The sequence below is a fragment of the Littorina saxatilis genome, linkage group LG13 (genome assembly GCF_037325665.1).
Source record: "Littorina saxatilis isolate snail1 linkage group LG13, US_GU_Lsax_2.0, whole genome shotgun sequence".
Classification (NCBI taxonomy): domain Eukaryota; kingdom Metazoa; phylum Mollusca; class Gastropoda; order Littorinimorpha; family Littorinidae; genus Littorina; species Littorina saxatilis.
The window spans coordinates 25,923,195-25,943,982 of NC_090257.1; the positions used below are offsets into that span (position 1 = coordinate 25,923,195).

Sequence of the window (20,788 nt, forward strand, 5' to 3'; positions counted from 1 at the left end):
ATTTTATGGGGGGGTTTTCCAAAAGTATATTGTGAAGATAAGGGTGTGAAGGCGCGAAGCGCCGAGCCGACGGCGCGAAGCACCTAGCTTGCTAGGGGGGTTCGGGGGCATGCCCCCCCGGAAAATTTGGAAAAAAAGATGCAAAATGGTGCAATCTGGTGCATTCTGAGGGTGATCATTACCAGTTTCAGGCAGCAGATTTTGTCACTGATTAATACCCCAAAAATTGAAACTCAACCCAAAAAAATACACAAAAATATTTTTATTTTTTGGCTTGGGGGGGGGTTTCCGGAAACCCCAGAAACCCCCCCCTCGTCCGCCCCTGCACACACACACACATGACATACACACACACACATGGATGTACACACACAAACACAGGCGCACACTCATACACAAATACATAGAGACACCAAAGGCAAACACAGACACACACACACAAACAAAAACTCTCTTTCTTAACCATGTTCTTTCTGACGTCAAAAGCAACACAGAGTTAGAAAAAACGTCATAACACCAATAATAGCGAGGCATAAAAGTTGTGTCACTTAATCTGCACGACTCCCATTGGTGAATGCAGTTTGTCTCAGATACTTCATTTTTCATTTTTCATTTTCATTTCATTTTCATTACTTTATTGTCCCATCGCTGGGAAATTCGGGTCGCTTCCTCCCAGTGGAAAGCTAGCAGCAACGGAGTCGCGCTACGCAGGTGTCTGCGTGTTTAGGTGTATTCAGCCACCTGCACTTATGGCAGAATGACCAAGGTCTTTTACGTGCCATTGTGATGACACGGGGGTGGGACATGGCTTCCGTCTCTGGGTCTGCACATAAAGTTGACCCGTGTCCGTCATACCAGCAGTAAAAAATCCCTGGTAAGGTCACCGCCAGACTGTGCATTTATCGGTATCATATCTCATGAAAGCAACAATCCTTCATCAAAACCAGATCTAAAATAGAAGGGAGTCTTAAAATAGAGTTAAATTTACAGAGGTTATGAACAGCACAAAAAAAAGTAAGATCGTACAAAGAGCAAGAGGGAAGTCTTATATCACTGGGGTCTCACAGGGGAGGTTTGACTATATATACCTCAAAGGTGGAGAGAGGGATTCGAACACTGGGCCCTCTGAGAGTGAGGCACGGCGTCTGGATGTCAAGTCTGGCCAGTGCCAGCACCTCTTCCTCTTCTGGATAGTCATAGGGGTCTTCCTTGGCGTTGTCGATCACCTCCTCTGCCTGAAACAACACAATTGATTCATTACTTGCTCAATTACCCCCGAACACCACCCCCTACCCCCACAAAAAACAACAAAACAAAACAAAATGGATAGGTTAAGAACAGAAAAAAGAGATAAGTCAATGAAAAGCTTCTTTTTCTTCAACGTTCATGGGCTAAAACTCCGATGTACATGCATGTTGTTTTCTATTTTTTATCTTTTTAGCATGAATGTTTTTTGTTACGTGTATTACCATTTTTACCCCACCATTTAGGCGACCCATACGTTGATTTCAAAGAATAAATGGTTGCTATTTTTGCATTTCTAATATGGAACAAATATAAAATCTTACACATAACAGATGCCAGTCTTACCTTGGTTTGCACCTCCAGGAGTTGAGACTTGCACTGCTGAAGCTTGGCAGCCAAGAACGACACGTACGACGTTCCCGTCTGGAAACACAAAAAGAAAAATCACTTGCAGGGCTAGAGATGAGAAAACTAACAAGCAATTGCTGCTGCTTTAAACTTGCAAAATTTCCAGTTGATCCGCCTCTGGCTCTGAAGTTTTCACAAAATACAGTATTTATAACGTTTGATAAACTATTGCTATTTTCTCAAAACCCTTATGTACAGGGACGATCAAAGAAAGAAAGGAACGTGAGCACCTTTTGTTTCCTAGATCTAATCATTGGCCTAATTTGGTTCTGATTCTCCTATACATGTACTAGAAATTCAAGGAAAAAAAGATCAAAACAATTATGAAAAGCCTATACATGTACACAACAGAAAACTGAGAGAAGTTACAGTTCTAAAAAGAATAGATGAATTCTGAAAATAACTCTGTGGGGTTTGTATGGGTCGCGGAAGAGTGAATACCCTTGCTTTTTACTCGGAAAAACATTGGAGGGGCCAAGCACTAGCGAGGGGTGTGTCGGAAACACATGCTCCTGTCCACATGTTTCGGACACACCCCTCGCTAGTGATTGGCCCCTCCAATGTTTGTTGGAGGTTTTGGCACTCTTCCACAGCCTAAACAAACTCCACCGAGTATCTTTACGAAAATCATCTATTGCAATGGAAACAGACACAGAACAGTTTCTGGAAATATCCCACCATTTCAATACTTGCGCCTGGCGTTCTCTGACGATCGTCGTCGTCCGTGGCCAGAATGTCTTGCACCATGGCAAGTTTGAGCAAGAATGTGTCCACTTCACTGTAAGATTAATAAATATATAAGAGGGATTAATTCATTTCATCTTTAATTTCCACGGAGAACAGTACTGGACTCCCCTCCCCCTTCCCTTCCCACTTTGAAGACCTCCAAATATCTGAGAAAACCAGGTCTTAAGGGGAGGTGGGCCAGTGCAAAATGGACAAATTGATCAAAACCCTTTTTTTAATTTTTTGCAGATAATGGTCTCATAACATACCTAAAATGCATGTGTGTCTGTGTTTTTGTCTAAAGTGTCATATTTATGTGTCAATAAAGACAATATTTGAATAGTTTATCTTCAACGTCGTTTTTCTCATGTCGGCCATTTTTGCGGCAGTTGCATCTGTGGTGTTGCGATTTCTCTGGCTGTAATTTAGCTAGAGCAATAATTTTTTGTGCACTTCGTGCAGAATATCACATTCTGGGGGTTACGAAAGGATTTTTTTGCCATTGTATTACAGTCATAACCAGGTTATTTCAAACAAAATTTTTGCAGGGGTTACCCTAAAGTTTGACGGTAATGTAACAAAGAAATGTCCCTAACTCCAAATATAAATATAATAATCAAAATCTGCTTCGTAATCCCCTAGAGCATACCCATAAAGATAAAATATAACAATAATTAGAAGTGTGACAATCATATCTGCTGAAATATTTTTTTCCCCCTGTACTCCAGGTTTGTCTGTTTTTGACTGTTTTTGTCGCGTAAAACAAAAACCAGCAACCCAAAATACAAAAAGTGACTATCATTTATCATTGTTTATTCATTACTTTCATAAAATAACATTCAAACAAAATAAAACATTCAAATTAAAAAAAAAACCATAGTGCACTGGCCCACCTGCCCTTAACAAGGAGGGATTGTCTTAAAATTGGGGTAAATTAAGAGATGTTGTGAATAGAAGATCTGAAAAATCAAGGTCATAACAATAGGGAAGTCTTAAATTACTGGGTCTTAAAATGGGGGTTGTTCCCACTGACACTGAATAATGCTTAAATGGCTCCCTCACTGAAATCAGGTACCGCAACTAATGGCAAGTTTCAGCGACAAACAAGTCTGCTTCACTGTTAGACAAGTATACAATACTTTGAGGGATTTTTGCATAAATCATTTCACCTTCATCTTTGCAAAATGCTGTGTTGTATTGTCAAATGTCTCTGTCAACTGGGAATTTGGGATGTTCTCAACTAAGACCCAATTGAAAAAAAGAAGACAGAAAGGCATGACAAAAATACAGGTCAAGGGACTTTTATTACCCATTTCTTATCTCCCCTTCCCCTTAGCCAATCCTTTTCCAACACTGTTCATAACCAACCGAATTGTCACATTGCATTGTACGTCTTTCATTGAAAAGAAGAAGTCCAACCTTTGCAGTCCTCGACCGGCTACCTGCAGGAGAGACTGTAGTTCTGGCATGTCGTTGTGACCTCCGCGCATCCTTGTGGCATCTTTGTCCAGGCCGCTGTCGATGTAACTCTTCAGCCCTTCCACAAACTCCCCGTCACACCTTAAAACAAGAACTTCAAACTACAGTGGAACCTTCCTTTTACGACCTTAAAAAATCTGAAAAATATTAGGTCTTGAAAAGAAGGGAGTCTCTTCTTCTTCTTCTTCTGCGTTCGTGGGCTGAAACTCCCACGTACACTCGTGATTTTTGCACGAGTGGAATTTTACGTGTATGACCGTTTTTTACCCTGCCATTTAGGCAGCCATACGCCGCTTTCAGAGGAAGCATGCTGGGTATTTTCGTGTTTCTATAACCCACCGAACTCTGACATGGATTACAGGATTTTTTTCGTGCGCACTTGGTCTTGTGCTTGCGTGTACACACGGGGGGTGTTCGGACACCGAGGAGAGTCTGCACACAAAGTTGACTCTGAGAAATAAATCTCTCGCCGAACGTGGGGACGAACTCACGCTGACAGCGGCCAACTGGATACAAATCCAGCGCGCTACCGACTGAGCTACATCCCCGCCCTAGAGAAGGGAGTCTGAAAACGAGGGTTAATTAACAGAGCTTAATGAACAGAAAAGCTGACAAGTAAGGGTCTTAATTAAAAGGGAGGGTCTCAGTCTCAGGAAAAAAAAAGGGGGAAAGTCTTCAGCTGAGAGGTCGTTAAGACATGCAAAGTTGTAATTTGTTTAAGTTTTGTTGTTTTTTGGCAATGAAATCTCATTTGATGAAAAAGACATTTAGAGAGAAAGTATAGACAGAGGGAAAAAAGGTGGAACAAGTCAAACACTGAGAGGTCAAGACATGCAAAGTTGTAATTTGTTTGAGCTTTTCTCTTGTTAGGCCAAAAAAAAAAAAGGTCTGTTTACGGTAACATAGGCCAAAAACATAGGGTCGGTAGGTCGGGATTTTTTTTTTCTTCTTTCCCAAAAACCATATTTTTACGTTATTTAGCTTTTTTCTTTCTTTTCTTTCCCAAATGACAAAAAAAAAAAGTCCAGGGTCGCGCGAAAAAAAATAGGGTCGGTCGGGTTACCGTAAACAGACTTTTTTGTTGTTGTTGGCCTTAGCAATGAAATCTCATTTGAAGAATAAGACATTCAAAGAGAAAGTTAAGACGGAGGAGAAAAGGGGAAAAATTCTTACGCTGAGAGGTCAAGACGAGCGAAGTTGTGCAGCAATCCGTACTTGAGGTTCTTGCCCATCCCCTTGTCGTCCTCTGAGGCCGCGCCCCCTCTGCTCACCGCTTCATCCTCCTCATCCTCTGTAGAACAACACAACACCAACAATTACAAAGGTTTCATTTAAAACAAGATAAGCATAAGGATAAGATTCATACAGTCCTGTGAGGTTACCCTCAGGGAAATTCGGGCTGCTTTCTCCCTGGGGAAAGCGAGCTGCCATACAGTTTACGGTGCTACCCATTTTTACACCCCCGGTATAGGGGTGTGTATAGGATTCGGTCGATGTGTTTGTTTGTTTGTGTGTGTGTGTTTGTGTTCGCATATAGATCTCAAGAATGAACGGACCGATCGTCACCAAACTTGGTGAACAGGTTCTATACATTCCTGAGACGGTCCTTACAAAAATTGGGACCAGTCAAACACACGGTTAGGGAGTTATTGGTGGATTAAGATTCTACAAGGACTTATAGAGGGACATAGTAATGGTCAAAGGGAAATAACCTTCTCAGTTGGTGGCAGTGAGAATGGTTATTTCCCTTTGACCAACGGGGGTGTTTTTCCTACCTCGGAGGAATTTCTTGTTTTTGTTCCCTGCATGTGTGTATTCATGTTTCCAAGCCCTGAGACTTTCGCTTTGAACTTGGGTTCTTTATCCTGCGCATGCGTGCACACCGGGGTGTTTGGCCACTGAGGAGAGTCTGCACATTAAGTTGATTCTGGGAAATAAATCCCTCGCCAAACGTGGAGATTGAACACCCCCCCCCCCCGATAGCGACAACTGGTTTTGAAGCTAGCAGCGCAGCTACCGACTGAGCTATTACTCCAACCCACATCAACTTCTAATCAGCTTCTTCTGCTTTGTTCATTGGCTGAAACTCCCCCAGTTTTTACATGTACATGTATGACCGTTTTTACCACGCCATTTAGGCAGCCATATGCTGCTTTCGACGGATGCATGCTTGGCATTTTCGTGTTTCTATAAACCAACAAACTCTGACATAGATTACAGGATCTTGCTCGTGCGCACTTCAGATCATGTGTGTGCGTCACACACAAAGAGGGATAAGGCACTAGCAGGTCTGCACATAAGTTGACCTGGGAGATTAAGACAAATCTCCACTCTTAACCCACCAGGCGCGGCCAGGATTTGAACACAACCTTCCGCACGGCGTCTTATCCACTACGCCATCGTACTGCACCAGTTTGAATTGTAATCCAAACAATTGAACAAACCTGAGTCTGGCTCCTGCACCTCGCTGCGTTCAGGGCCCACGGGTCGCCGCAAAGGGCAGATAAGTCCATTCTTGGATCCCTTATTGATGTAAACTTGTATTAGACTGGGCAAGTCTGAGAACGACATCGGCTGCATATCCCCCTCAGACTGCAACAGGAAATAAAGTAAGACATATGATTTTTATTTTTTTACAGTGCATAAAAATATGTTGCTTGAGGACTTCTACAAGTTCTAGCACTGAAAGTTAAGCAGTGCAAAACTGAACCAAGTCAAATGAAACATGAATCTATTAATTATGTGCATTTTTGTTCAGACACTTATATAGCTGTAAACAATGTGAGATTAGGAACTATTTTGTCTTTTAAAATATTAACAGTTGCATATTCTTATTATGAACTTGCAGTATGATATCCATAAATACAAATCGTATCCTAATCTTCAACTTTTATTTACTGCAGTTCTCAAATAATTCAACATTTTGAGTTTAATTAGTAGCAGTCATCATTAACAGTACGTTCGCACTTATAATACCTGAACTGAGAGTCGGCCATCTTTGTCAGGAAGAATGCGGTACTGGTGCACTCTAAGCTGATATCTAAAGATACAAAATGAACAAAATTAAACAACAATTGTAACAATCAAATCATGCCAGACAGAATTTTAATACAATTTCTTTAACAAAATAAAAGATAGCTTCAGTACAAACACATCCAATGTAATTATTATTTATACACAATATGATACATGTACATTTTTTATGTTAATATAAACTTTTGAGGTGCTTAAATTATACATGTATGTGTCCTTTTCTTGTACAAACAGATATAAGCAATGGAGAAAAAAAATGTTTCACACAAAAAGGATAAAAGGCAATCCAGAAGTATAATCATTTCACTAATACATCCCCTCAATTATTTTCTTGGTGCCAATTTGCAGGATGCGTGAAACAGAAATTAACAGAACACTCAAAATTAACAGCGAGATTTATGCCATAGAAATATTCTTTATTATTATTATTATTATTATTATCATATTATTACAAATAAATATCGAAGTATTCAAACCACTCATACTCACAGCACACATAAGACATAGGCGTTGGAGACACTTTCACTGTCCCTGACGAGGAAACTCCCGTCTTCGCCGGAGAGCAGGAGTAGCTCCTCAGACCGCAGACGGGAGATCCCTTTGTGGAAAAACGACGATGTTGGCATTCTGACGGAATTTCCGTGACCCCGGCCACCAGCTAGCCTCCCATTTGACCTAAAATAACAAATAAAATTATTTAAAGCAGTGATTTCAAATTTGTCCAAAAAACGTCTAGGCTGAAAGTGGTTTAGTGAAGTCATTATTGAAATCAGGAGCAGCAACTAAGTTTAAATGACCTTTATGTTTTCAGACGTAAATATTTTTAAACATTTTCAGAAATTAAAATCTGATTTTTAGTCTTACATTTGTAGAAATTAAGGAAATGCGTCTGGAATCAATTTTTCAAATCAAGATTCCTGTTTTCCTGGTGGGCCTTTCATCCCCATCGAGTTGTCATCTTGAAAGTGACAACCTAGTAACAGCGATCAGCAAAATCTGTTTCTGACTCGATCAGGGGAAAAAATGAAGACACAGTCTTTAACCCATCTACACTCTTAATCTGGGCAGATTAAATCTGCCTCAAATACAAATTAGGCATTTCCAACTTATCCACAGTCCTTTAACATATCAGTTGATTAAATGCACTTGTCAAGAACACCTTCTAAATTCCAGGTTTTTCGGGAAATCTTTGGGCATTGAAGTCACTAGCATATTCTTCTTCAGCGTTTCAGAATTTTTCTGGTTATGTGTGAGCTCGTTTGCCCATTTGGGTTCCCCAAACTATACTCCCCAGAGCATAGTCAGCTTCACTCCGCTTTCGTTGAGTAGGCATGCTGGGTATTTTTGTGTTTTCATAACCCACCGAACTCCGACATGGATTACAGGATCTTTTCTGTGCGCACTTGGTCTTGTGCTTGCATGTACACACGAATGGGCCGTTAAGTCACTAGCAGGTCTGGACATAAGTTGACCTTGGAGATCGGAAAAATCTCCACTCTTAACCCACCAGGCAGCAGTGACAGGGATTCGAACTCACGACCTCCCGATTAGGAGGCCGACGTCTTACCACCACGCCACGCGCACGCCGAAGTCAGTATAACAAGCCCCAAGACAATGGACTAATATGCTCTCTACACTTCTGCCAATATGCTTCATATTGTTATGAACTAAAAGCAGGTGAAGCAAACTGAGAGTGTGATCTGCATGCATGGTGATCACACACGGTGACACATGGCTGCATGAATTCAGAAGTCTTGTCATTTCACAGGAGCAAAATAACAGCAGAATCTTTGAAGCACTTATGTCTCACCAGGAATGCCACAAAAACATGCAAAACTTGCTGCACATATTCTTGGAAAAAAGATTGTTTTGCATCCAGAAAATATACTAAACAGTCTGGCTAATATTAACTACACTGATGCTGTATATGTGTGTTAGTACCACATGCTGTTTGGCAACAATAAATCTATAAAGCTCACTCACTGTATACACCTTCTGTTCGGTTTTGATTTACCACCCCCACCCCGAACACTTATACTAATAGCTTCCCCCTTGGTGCAGTTTATCTGCAGTTACCATGTGTGTGAATCAGGTGACACATGTGCAAGACAGAAACAATCGATGCTTGGACACTATTAATCATACTGCTAGCTGATTTACTGACTCCTTATATATTATCATTAACAAAAATCCACTCATTATAAATTACCTAAGCACTTTATTTCTATACATTTACAATGTTATTTGCAATTGTAAACCAGTGCAGAAGCTCTCTTTCTCTCTGATTCGATCTTTTGAAGGATTTATCAATTCATTTATTTTGTTATTTTCTTTTCTTGTTCAAATTACATGGTTTATTTTAAACTTAAGTCATTAATTAATTCAATGTGTATGGAAACCCAATAATAGGCAGAAACGACGTTTTAATTTTGAAATTGATGAATGATGTTTTTCAAAGGCATGCGACTATAACTGCTCAGTTCAGTTCACAATAATAAAGACAACACCGCATTTTTTCAACAGAATTTTGTGACTGCATGGAAAAAAGGACATTACAATGCTAAAGCTTCTAGACAACTGCTGTCAACCCCAAGGCCCAAATTTCCTTGTGTATACAAGACAATATTACAATGTTAACGTTATCATCATTGTTCATGTTCAATGTGCATAATGCTTAATACATAAATACATTTCTCTATATATATCACATTCACTGAATGACTCAATTAGTTGACCCATCCGTGTGGCCACTGTGCATCATGCAGCTCCAAAACAAAAGTCTAAAAATATTACACATCAATAAAAAGCAAATACGCTTACAAGATCGCTCCACACCAAGATGTTCATTTAAAACCAACCATACTTCAGCGTAAACTAAAGGCAACAACTCCCAACAAAATCTTCACTTTAACCCCCATCTTGAAATACCGCAACGGAATTATGTAACCAGCTTTCCTGAGGACTATTAACACCGTTCATATGTGTTCTTTGTTTGCATATGTCTGTCCAGTGTTTTGTCCCCCCACATAGCAAATTAAACCCTACCTGTCCCAAGATAGGCCAATTGGTCCTAAGAGGACGTTAAAACTAATTAGTCAGTATGACAGGCCCTCTGAGTGCAGCCCTCATACAAAATAAAGAGACACGAACTGACATTTGTTTTTAAATATCACCCTGTAACACATACACCAAGATAAAGGTCAGTGGGTCATGACATTCGTGATAACATTGAAAAATAATCAACAGTAGACCATTGACATTGTGACTCAAATTATCTCACACACACACACACACACACACACACACACACACACACACACACACACACATGCACACACACACACACACACACACACACACACACACACACACACACACACACGCACACTAATTCAGACAAAAGTAGATACATGTATTTAGAAGATACACGTATATATGTATATGTAGTTAACTTGTCTTTAAATTACTCTATAATCCTCAATAAATTCTGTCACAAATACCTGAAAAAATGACAACATTAAAACTATCTGAATACAGAGACAGATAGAGATAAACAATTGACAGACAGAAAAATTTAGACTGAGGAAGAGACAGGCAGATGTACACAAATAAAAAAGTTAAATGATTTGTTAACGGAGTCTGTACTTGAGTCAGTCTTTTCCCAATTTTTAAGTCACTTAGTCAATAGAGTGCATATTTCAGATCAGAAAACTGTGATGATCCGTCTCACAAAATAAAAATTCGGACAAAGAAAATAGAGAAAAAAAAGAAGAAAAACGCCAACAAAAAAGACACGGACACAAAATAAGCTTACTCTAGACATTTCATTTTTATGGTAATAAAATCTGGCAGTCGCACATGCAAAATAAAAAAAACCACAAACTGAACTCAGGTTTGGACGACAATCAAACAACAATAGGATTGACAGTTAATTAAATCTTGTCCTAGCTCATTCATTTTAAACTGCATGTGATACAAAACACTAGATTCATTATAACAAAACAAAAAATAAATGAAAGCAACAACAGGGACTGATCAGCAATCACGTTAAAAGCAACAAAACCAAGACCAGGCAAAAATTAATCCATGAAAAAAAGGCAAGGTTGGACATCAAAACTTATTTCAGATAAAACATTTAAGAATATAACGGTTAACTAATTTCAAATCACACAAAAATGGACAGCCATCTCAAAATGAAAACGCAATCATTCGTGTTTTTTAATTTTTGAGTACAAATCATGAATCGTGTATGAGATCCACAAATATGTTGTAGTTTCAAATAAATCCTGTCAAATGAGCAAATAAAACTCTAACTCACTTTTATAAGTTTGGTGCAAATTAAATTATGATTCTGTTTGAATAACATTAACAGGCTTATTGGAACTACTGTCTTGAAAAAAAACACCTCTGAAATAGCCCGGGGAAAAGGGCCGCTTAAAGGCCCTGGTAAGTGCAGGGGCGATGCCCCTTTTGGAGGGGTGCAGGGGGGCAAAGGCCCCCAGCTGAAATTGATTTTGTGCATTTTGTGGGGGAATTAGGAGGCCAGCTCTCCTTTCAGAAAATGTCAATATTTCGGGACATTGATCAGGACTTGCAGGAAAAACATAGATCGGGCCAGATTTTTTTATTTTATCAAAAAACAAGCGGCCGAACATTCCATCAAGATAAGTTTCAATGTCAATCATTGTTTGTCTGTGCACTTAAAAGACCGTTGGGTCAATATATTTGTGACTGTGACGTATTGTTTTGTCGATAACAAACGTTCCAACAACTTACCTTTCTTGTTTTTTTATTCTGAATTTTGGAACGTTGGCAGTCTCTTTGTTTTTTTCATTTTTGTTTTGTTATAAGATTTTTTTTTCCTCAGAGATAATTTTCTTCCTCAGAGATAATTATGAATTTTTCTTCCTCACAGATAATTTTTCTTCCTCGAAAAAACATCAGGTTTCCTCTGAAATTTCCGGATCAAATGTCAGCATTCCCCAACCTGAATTAATTATCATGCGCTTTCATAACAATTAAAGCAAACATAACACACACCTGCATGCACAACAAATGGTGGACCTGCAACATTTTGAAACGGTAAAAAAGAATAACATGCAGAATCAACCAAAACAGGCAAGCACAATAAACCAGTGCTTATTGCTACGGGGAGAAACATAATAACTATTTCACAAACCCCATTCCTGCAGTCCATCAACTGAAAGGAAAACAAAAGGAGAAAAAAACAAAAACAAAGACAGTCATGTACTCATGATTTACAAAAATAATTACAATGAAACAATTAAAACTATTAAAATCTGCACTACTCTGTAACACTTCTGAGTTCTCATCTAATAAAAAAAAACAAGGGCAGATGGACACACATGCAATACAGTGGAACCCCATTTTAAGACCCTCCAATTTAAGACTCCCTCTTTTTTAAGACCCTCTTTTTTAAGACCCTCTTTTCTCAGGCTTCTGTTCATAGCCTTTGTAAAATATTTACCCCCATTTTAAGACTCCCTCCTTTTTAAGACCTGATTTTCTCAGGCTTCTGTTCATAGCCTTTGTAAAATATTTACCCCCATTTTAAGACTCCTTCCTTTTTAAGACCTGATTTTCTCAGGCTTCTGTTCATAGCCTTTGTAAAATAGTTACCCCCATTTTAAGACTCCCTCCTTTTTAAGATCTGATTTTGTCAGATTTTTGGAGGACTTAAAACCGGGGTTCCACTGTACAGTTTTTCTTCACCATGCATGACTATTTTTTTCCCCATGTTGGGAAGGGTGATCCAGGGAGAAGGGGTTTGAAAAGTCCACACACTGCATGAGTTCTTCTTCTTAATTCCTATTCAGAATACTGAAGTATCATCCTTATACAGGGCAATTATCCTTACTGTGGTTGGTGTGCCTGAAGGTCCCCAGAGTTAGTGGGTAAGTGAATAGTGTACCTATGAAAATAAAAACAGGAGTGGGTTGAAACTGGAGGGCAATGATTAGCTACTATTTTTCTTGCTTCGCCATACTGGTCGAGCCCTGTTTCAGGCCCCCTCTCTCTCTGTCTAGGTTAAACAGTGTGTGTGTGTGTGTGTGTGTGTGTGGGTGTGTGTGTGTTGAGTGTCGGTGTGTGATGAGTGTGTGTGTGCATGTTGAGTATGCATGTGTGTGTGTGTGTGTGTGTGTGCATGTGTGATTGAGAGAGAGAGAGAGAGAGAGTGTGTGTGTGTGTGCGCAGTGTGTGTGTGTGTGCGTGTGTGTGTGTGTGTGCGTGTGTGTGCGCAGTGTGTGTGTGTGTGTGTGTGTGTGTGTGTGTGTGTGTGTGTGTGTGTGTGTGTGTGTGTGTGTGTTTCTAATAAAACGCATGTTGAGCCATCCTCCCAAATTTAGCCCAGGACTTAAACAATCTGCAAGAATTTACTCTTCGCCTACATACAGTATGCTACGCGCAAATGTATGCTGCCCCACACACTCAAATTGATCAGGTCGTCAGAGCAGATAGTGAGATACAAGGTAAATTCCAATGTTACGCAATACAGCATAGCCCAGTAGCTAAGATGCGTAAACGGGGAAGGCCTTAATTTGCACAAAAAGTGTTTGAACGTTAACATAGCGCGCTTACCGTGCCCCTTAGAAGCAAACAAATTCCCAAACACGAGTTGAGAAGACTTCCGTGTTGACAAAACGGGAAGTAGATTTACCAATGCGACCTTCACCTCTGCATAAGTTAATATTGGTTTCGCAATTAATGTGGAAAAGAAACACCATAGAGAAGAAAATCAACACAAAATGTCTCATTTTAAAATGTATTTTAACTTCATGGAGGATTTTTAGGCATAGATTTAGCATCAGCTTTGCTTAAGCTGTAGAATAGGGGATACGAAACCAGAGCTAACAAATGACGTTTGTCTAAGAGGCGTAAACATGGCGTCAAATGTGAAGAATTGGAAAGAAGACGTTCTTCAACAGCTAAAAAAGCGAAACAAGCAGCAAACCAGTTCCTATGCAAGCCTGATATTAGCAAGTACGTTTGATTTGAGTATTTCTGTTTACTTCCTTGGCGATTTTAGTATGTTGTATTGATTTGAAACTAAATATAACGTCTCCAGAAAAACCCAAAGCAACCCTCTGGCTCTATACACTTTTTGACAGCTGACTTCATCCTCTCCTCAAAGATTCAGTGGATCAAGAAGTTATAAATGTGTGCATTATCACGTTACGTATCCTTGAACGCTTCAGAAGAAACTTGTGTGTTTGTGTGTGTGTGTTTTATTTTATTTGTGTTGTTGAATGTTGTGTTACTGTTACTGTTAGTCAATATCCAGTTTGTAAGGCCAAAAAAAAAAAAATGCTTTGGTTACGGTTTCATGGCCAAAAAAAATAGGGTAGGTAGGTCGATTAAACTTTTTTTTTGTTTTTTGTTTTTTGTTTTTTGGTTGGTCCCTCTTGAAATGATAAAAATATTTGTGTATGCAGGATATTCGAGGTATTTTCATATTGGTGTATTTGGAACCACAGATATTAATTACTTTTTCATGTTAAGAAAAGAAAACTGGACATACCCTTTAAACTGTATAGTGCCACTAGTGAACACAGTTTTCGAGAGTCATGCCAAAGTCCAGTTCGAAAGAGTCTTCGGGCTCGGCACTTATTTTCGTCGACCCAACACATTTTATCCCGAACAGTTTGCCGTCCAAAGTTGGATGAAAATCATGAAAAATGTCCACCAAGGTTGCACTCTTCGAGTACCGACTTATCAGTCGTGTTTGTTCGATAGGAACGCACTTTCCGAATACGATTGCAAATTTGCAGACGACATCTTTTTACGTTCGCGCAACGAACGAACGCACGAGACTGACTTCCCTTGGATATGGGAGTTGTAAAAAGCGGAGTGGTGTCCCTTGTCGGGCTTGTTGTTGTCTGCTCGCCGGCGATCGATGTTTTCTCTGTGCCGTGGTGTTGTCGTTTTCGGTGGGTTTTTGTGTGTGTGTGTGGTTTTTTTGTGTATGTATGTGTTTGGTTCATTTTATTTTTAGCTTTAGGACCAAAAAAAAAGTTTAGGGTCGGCCCAAAAAGTTAGGGTCGGTCGGGAAACCGTAACCAAAGCATTTTTTTTTTTTTGGCCTAATGAAAGTGAAACCACCTGTTTTTGACTCATGAGCTATTTTGGGAATGACTCAATCAGATATGCTAGTTGCAGCAGGCGCACTCATAGATATCTTTATGCACACATGTCAGCTATGCTGTGTCTTTAAACTGATTTGAAGGCAATTCATTCCTATACTGCTAGTAGAGGACTAGGAGAACTAATACATGACTTAGGACTGTAGGCGTACTAGAAGTAGGAATCCATCTTTCTCCTTACAGAGTGGCTCGGGAACCGGTGGGTCGGTTACGGAGCCCCTAGGCAGACAGGTGTACCCAAACAGCTCATACCGCAAACCGTTCGGAATTCCTGAAATCGCCATAATTAAAGATGCACACTGCACAACTTCAGTGCACATGTGCACGAGAGTGCTTGGTCGCTTCTTGAAGATTGTATCTTGAAAGAAAAATTAACGAATATCACGCTGTCCGAAGGAATAGTGTTCCTAGCGGACAATAACCACACTCAGTTTAAAAGGATAGGACAATATATTCTGACCACCATGCGACAATGTGAATCAGACATTTGAGAAAATTTTAATTGGTATATATATATATGTCCGATGTCCAACGCCTATAACGACATCCCTGATACGTACAGTCTTCACATTTGGAATTGTGCTTTACAGACAACAAGCTTCTGGAAATCACGGGGACACTGAAAGGCAAAAATGCACAGCTACAGGCTGAGCAGGACCAACTCAAGGCAGAGAACTTCCAGCTGGCTGTCAAGGCTGATTCAGGGTAAGTTTTTATTTTATTTTTTATTTTATTTTTTTTGTGTGGCCAGAGAGGCCAGCTGCACTGTTCACTCAGAGCAAAACCAGTTGACTGTGTCGTAACTTTTGACAAAGCAAGATTAGGCAACCGACTCACTGGTCAAGGCTGAGGGGAAACAAGAGTATCTTGTCAATGAAGGAGGTTACACACAGACACATGATGCTGAGAACTGTGGCCGGTTTTTCACTCTCTTTCGCTCAGGACCTTCATCGACTGTGGTTTCTGTTGTTTACGTCCAACAGACAAGAATAAAGAGCACAGTGCAGTTTCATGTTGGCATCTTCGCATGTACTCCACTCCTGACCAAAACTACCCCCCCCCCCCCCCTCCTGATGGGTACATTCGTGCACTCAAGTTATCAGTGACTGTCATCACGCCATTGCGGCTGTGATCTTTGTACCAAGAGCCGGACTGCTCTGTTATCGATTTTGTTATGGTGAAAATTTGACGATGGTCTGTCCGTACATTGGAGGTATTACCTGCTGTTGGGACCGAAAATGAGTGTCCGCGTCCACGTTTTGCAGGTGTTTAAGGGGGGGCAAATATAGAAGGAAAACACTCCGTGCTGTGTCCGTACATGTCAGGTGTCCGCTCACGCGGGGGGCCGTACATTGCAGAGACTGCTGTTTAGCATTGATAAGGAAAGTTGTGTTGAGACGTGGGTAATTTGGAGTTTACTTACAACAAGTGACATTTGCAACATTTTAACATTTCATTAGTTTTGAATGAGGATCAATGAAAGTAACAATTAAAAGAAACATCAGCATGCAACTTGATTATAATATTGGGCAGGGATGTAGCTCAGTCGGTAGCGCGCTGGATTTGTATCCAGTTGGCCGCTGTCAGCGTGAGTTCGTCCCCACGTTCAGCGAGAGATTTATTTCTCAGAGTCAACTTTGTGTGCAGACTCTCCTCAGTGTCCGAACACCCCCGTGTGTACACGCAAGCACAAGACCAAGTGCGCACGAAAAAGATCCTGTAATCCATGTCAGAGTTCGGTGGGTTATAGTGTAGCAAAGTGCACTTCGCTACCCTAAACACTCTAATCATCGCATAGCGAAACAGCCTTGTGTACAGTACAAACGGGATAACCCATCCCATAGCAGACGATACGATGCTGCGCGCGCACCTTGCCGGCGCAAATTCTAATAAAATACCTTTCTTTATATATCTACCTAACTTCTATCTTTCAAAGTCCCTTTTATCTTTGATACGGTCCTAATTATATTTAGGTTTGCATAGAAGTCACTGATTAGTCTGGATGGCTGCATATTATTGTGTTATTTACGATAATGCTTCGAACTGACCAAAGCGTCACTCTGACCTTGACCGGTTTTCATGTATCGTCGAGAGAAATTGATTCTCACAAACTCATCTTTGTCTTTTCAATCATTCTTTTGTCATTTTTGTATCACTATTACATATCCCGTATCTATGTTGCATATGATTTTAGTTTGTTTATAAGGATTTGGTTGTAATGAGTGATGCTTGGTTCCTCTGCCAAGATTGCTAATTTATGCAGACAGGTACTCGCGCAGGAATTTAGCCGATTCCATTTACTTTCGGACTTTACCGCTTCGTACTAAGTCAATGTATAATTTTCCCCCAAGTAACGCATATCAATCATGATGTTTGTCTAGGGTTCTTCTTTTTATCTGTATGATTTATGAGTTTGTCCATTATTCCAGTTTAGAGAGTTTTGTAATTTTCCGCACTGAAGTTGGTTCAGTGCCTTCACTAGGACCATTGTTTTTGCATCCTACTAAATAAATATAAGTTTTTACGAAATGTGATCTATTGCAATAGAAAGCTAAAGGTCGTAGCTTTAATTTGATGTATTGTTTGTTATGATTGGTTATGTATTTGTTTAAATAACGTAGGGTAAAGCAAGTGTAAGAAACACAGATTCCGTGTTTCTGGCCGTATTCAGTCCGATTTTCTTCACCGCTGGACGGTGCTTTCTGTGCAGTCCGCGCCGGGGCTATAAGTATAGGCCGGACACCGGCATGAGCATGCATTCGCTCCTAGCAGCTGAACACGACACTACACTTGCTTTGCTGTCTACGGGTTTCGCCTTCGGCCTCTACGTTTCCTTGCATTGTTTTCTTGAATAAAAAGTTGAAACAAGACGCTTGGACTTGGGCTTCGTGTATCTACTACTACCCTTCCACTCCTCCACTACATTTGGCGCTGCGCAGCAGGGTACAGAAGCATCAACTGAAAGAAGACAGTACAGGCAAACATGGCGGACGAGGCAAACACCCCCAACCTGCGGCTCTGCAAGCTGAGGCGTTTCACCGGCGAGGGCGACTGCGCCGAGACTTTCATCCAGGAGGCCAAGCTGATCCTGCAGCTACAGACGGTCCCTGCACTTGCTGCAGCGGCATGGATCCTTGGAGCGCTGGACGGAAGGGCTCGACAGGAGGTCATCAGGCGACCAGCAGCGGAGGTCAACACGCCAGCCAAAATTTACTCCATCTTGGAGCAGACGTGGGGCGACCAGCGAGATAGTGTCGCGCTGGCTGCCGCCTTCCACAGACGACAACAGGGTCTCGGCGAGTCCGTTAGCGAGTACGCCAGCCACCTACGCGCTGTGTGGGCCAAGACCAATGCTGCCGAGGCCAACACACTGAACGACAATACGCTGCGCAAGACTTCGCCACAGGACTCCACCCACAATCCCTGAAGCGTGACATGTGCCGCTTCCTGCGAGAAAAGCCGGCCGCCACCTTCGACGAAGTGTTATTTTGCGGTTGTGTGACCTTGATGGAACTGTGTGGTGCCCATTTGGTGAGTGTGACTATAGCCCTTATTCAACGGACTGTGTATGACGGTGTAGAGAGCCTACAGGACTCAGCCAGTGTATATACTGTACTCGAGTGGCTGTAGCGCGTGCAATCCCATTCTTAGCTAGTGTGACACGTCATATCGGACTTGGCGGATACAGACTTGGGCTGGTGACGTTAGCCACGTGGTATTACATAAGACTTTCCTCGGTGTTCGCGGCAGTGAAGTGACGCAAGTGTTGCGTCCACGAAGAGACTCGCAGGTGTGTTTACTGCCGGGTGTTTTGTTGCCGTTTAATTTGTTGATGTTTGATAATGTTCATTTTCATGTATGCTATGCCATGTTTCTTGCATTGGTATGATTGATATTGATTGTTGCGATTATTTGTCATGATGCTTTGAGTGGAATGTGTTGGCGGATGTTTGCGCTTATTGAAAGATTTTTTTTTTGGCACAAGCAGATACTACAAATCTGATGGTAATTGCCACCTAGGGTTGAAAGTAATTTAGTGAATACTTGCTGACCTTCAAATAAGGCCCTGTATCATCACTTTCTTAATTGCTCTCTTAAGCGTAAACTAAGTTATGATTTACCTTGTTACCTTTAAATAGGCTTGGTACAGATCATTTGTAATGTTGGATGTCATTGCATTGTGTCAGGTGTATTGTACATGATGTATCATTTTAACAGTGTCAGGTAACTACGTCATTCATTAGTGAATCTGTCCATTTTGTAACTGTTACGTTTTTCACCTAAAATACGTCTTAAACACAGCCTTTACTGTAAAGCCGTGAGCGAGAGTTTTTGTGAGTGTTGAGCTTGTGCATACAAGAACGCACATTGAAAGAGAAATCCTATATTATCAACTAAACGGGTTGGTGGGGATGAAGGTTGCATTTTTGTAAGGTAGTGTTGACATTGTGTTACTTTTTCTCCGTGGAGAAAATTTGATAAATGTAACAATGTTTTCCCATGAAATTCCCGATTGTTTGCACTTTTATGTTTTTGACGCAGTACTTTGATCATATGTGAGACACTTTGTAAAATGCAGGCCTCATTTTTGATTTAGCAAAGCTGGTACTGATCACGAGAACATGTTTTTGTAACTGTCGATTTTCTCAGTGACATATGTGAAAGTCATAGGCAAAGTTTTCGCAATTTTTCTCTTTTTGGATAATCTAAGATGGTTTGATAAATTCAGCCCTTAGGCTTTCCGGTTTTTCTTAAAATCAGCGCGGCCGCTGATATGTAAAAGAGTTGGGGGGGATGTAGCAAAGTGCACTTCGCTACCCTAAACACTCTAATCATCGCATAGCGAAACAGCCTTGTGTACAGTACAAACGGGATAACCCATCCCATAGCAGACGATACGATGCTGCGCGCGCACCTTGCCGGCGCAAATTCTAATAAAATACCTTTCTTTATATATCTACCTAACTTCTATCTTTCAAAGTCCCTTTTATCTTTGATACGGTCCTAATTATATTTAGGTTTGCATAGAAGTCACTGATTAGGCTGGATGGCTGCATATTATTGTGTTATTTACGATAATGCTTCGAACTGACCAAAGCGTCACTCTGACCTTGACCGGTTTTCATGTATCGTCGAGAGAAATTGATTCTCACAAACTCATCTTTGTCTTTTCAATCATTCTTTTGTCATTTTTGTATCACTATTACATATCCCGTATCTATGTTGCATATGATTTTAGTTTGTTTATAAGGATTTGGTTGTAATGAGTGATGCTTGGTTCCTCTGCCAAGATTGCTAATTTATGCAGACAGGTACTCGCGCAGGAATTTAGCCGATTCCATTTACTTTCGGACTTTACCGCTTCGTACTAAGTCAATGTATAATTTTCCCCCAAGTAACGCATATCAATCATGATGTTTGTCTAGGGTTCTTCTTTTTATCTGTATGATTTATGAGTTTGTCCATTATTCCAGTTTAGAGAGTTTTGTAATTTTCCGCACTGAAGTTGGTTCAGTGCCTTCACTAGGACCATTGTTTTTGCATCCTACTAAATAAATATAAGTTTTTACGAAATGTGATCTATTGCAATAGAAAGCTAAAGGTCGTAGCTTTAATTTGATGTATTGTTTGTTATGATTGGTTATGTATTTGTTTAAATAACGTAGGGTAAAGCAAGTGTAAGAAACACAGATTCCGTGTTTCTGGCCGTATTCAGTCCGATTTTCTTCACCGCT

At 40.5% G+C, this 20,788-nt stretch overlaps 2 protein-coding genes across 5 annotated transcripts in view; one reads left to right on the forward strand and one right to left on the reverse strand.

The window, feature by feature from the left end:
* The window catches only part of LOC138945371 (phosphatidylinositol 3,4,5-trisphosphate 5-phosphatase 2-like), a 42,786-nt gene extending 29,221 nt beyond the window's left edge, over nucleotides 1-13,565 (reverse strand). For all 3 annotated transcript variants that reach the window (XM_070316800.1, XM_070316799.1, XM_070316798.1), the window contains exons 1-9: nucleotides 13,492-13,565; nucleotides 7,381-7,566; nucleotides 6,835-6,898; nucleotides 6,303-6,450; nucleotides 5,032-5,149; nucleotides 3,799-3,939; nucleotides 2,332-2,431; nucleotides 1,591-1,668; nucleotides 1,089-1,235 (exon numbers count right to left, since the gene is read on the reverse strand). In XM_070316800.1, coding sequence (XP_070172901.1) covers nucleotides 1,089-1,235; nucleotides 1,591-1,668; nucleotides 2,332-2,431; nucleotides 3,799-3,939; nucleotides 5,032-5,149; nucleotides 6,303-6,450; nucleotides 6,835-6,898; nucleotides 7,381-7,517 — 933 coding nt within the window. In that variant the 5' untranslated portion in view covers nucleotides 7,518-7,566; nucleotides 13,492-13,565. The remainder of the gene's footprint in view (nucleotides 1-1,088; nucleotides 1,236-1,590; nucleotides 1,669-2,331; nucleotides 2,432-3,798; nucleotides 3,940-5,031; nucleotides 5,150-6,302; nucleotides 6,451-6,834; nucleotides 6,899-7,380; nucleotides 7,567-13,491) is intronic.
* A 209-nt stretch (nucleotides 13,566-13,774) lies between these two features.
* The window catches only part of LOC138945372 (autophagy-related protein 16-1-like), a 43,647-nt gene continuing 36,633 nt past the window's right edge, over nucleotides 13,775-20,788 (forward strand). For both annotated transcript variants that reach the window (XM_070316801.1, XM_070316802.1), the window contains exons 1-2: nucleotides 13,775-13,893; nucleotides 15,644-15,758. In XM_070316801.1, coding sequence (XP_070172902.1) covers nucleotides 13,794-13,893; nucleotides 15,644-15,758 — 215 coding nt within the window. In that variant the 5' untranslated portion in view covers nucleotides 13,775-13,793. The remainder of the gene's footprint in view (nucleotides 13,894-15,643; nucleotides 15,759-20,788) is intronic.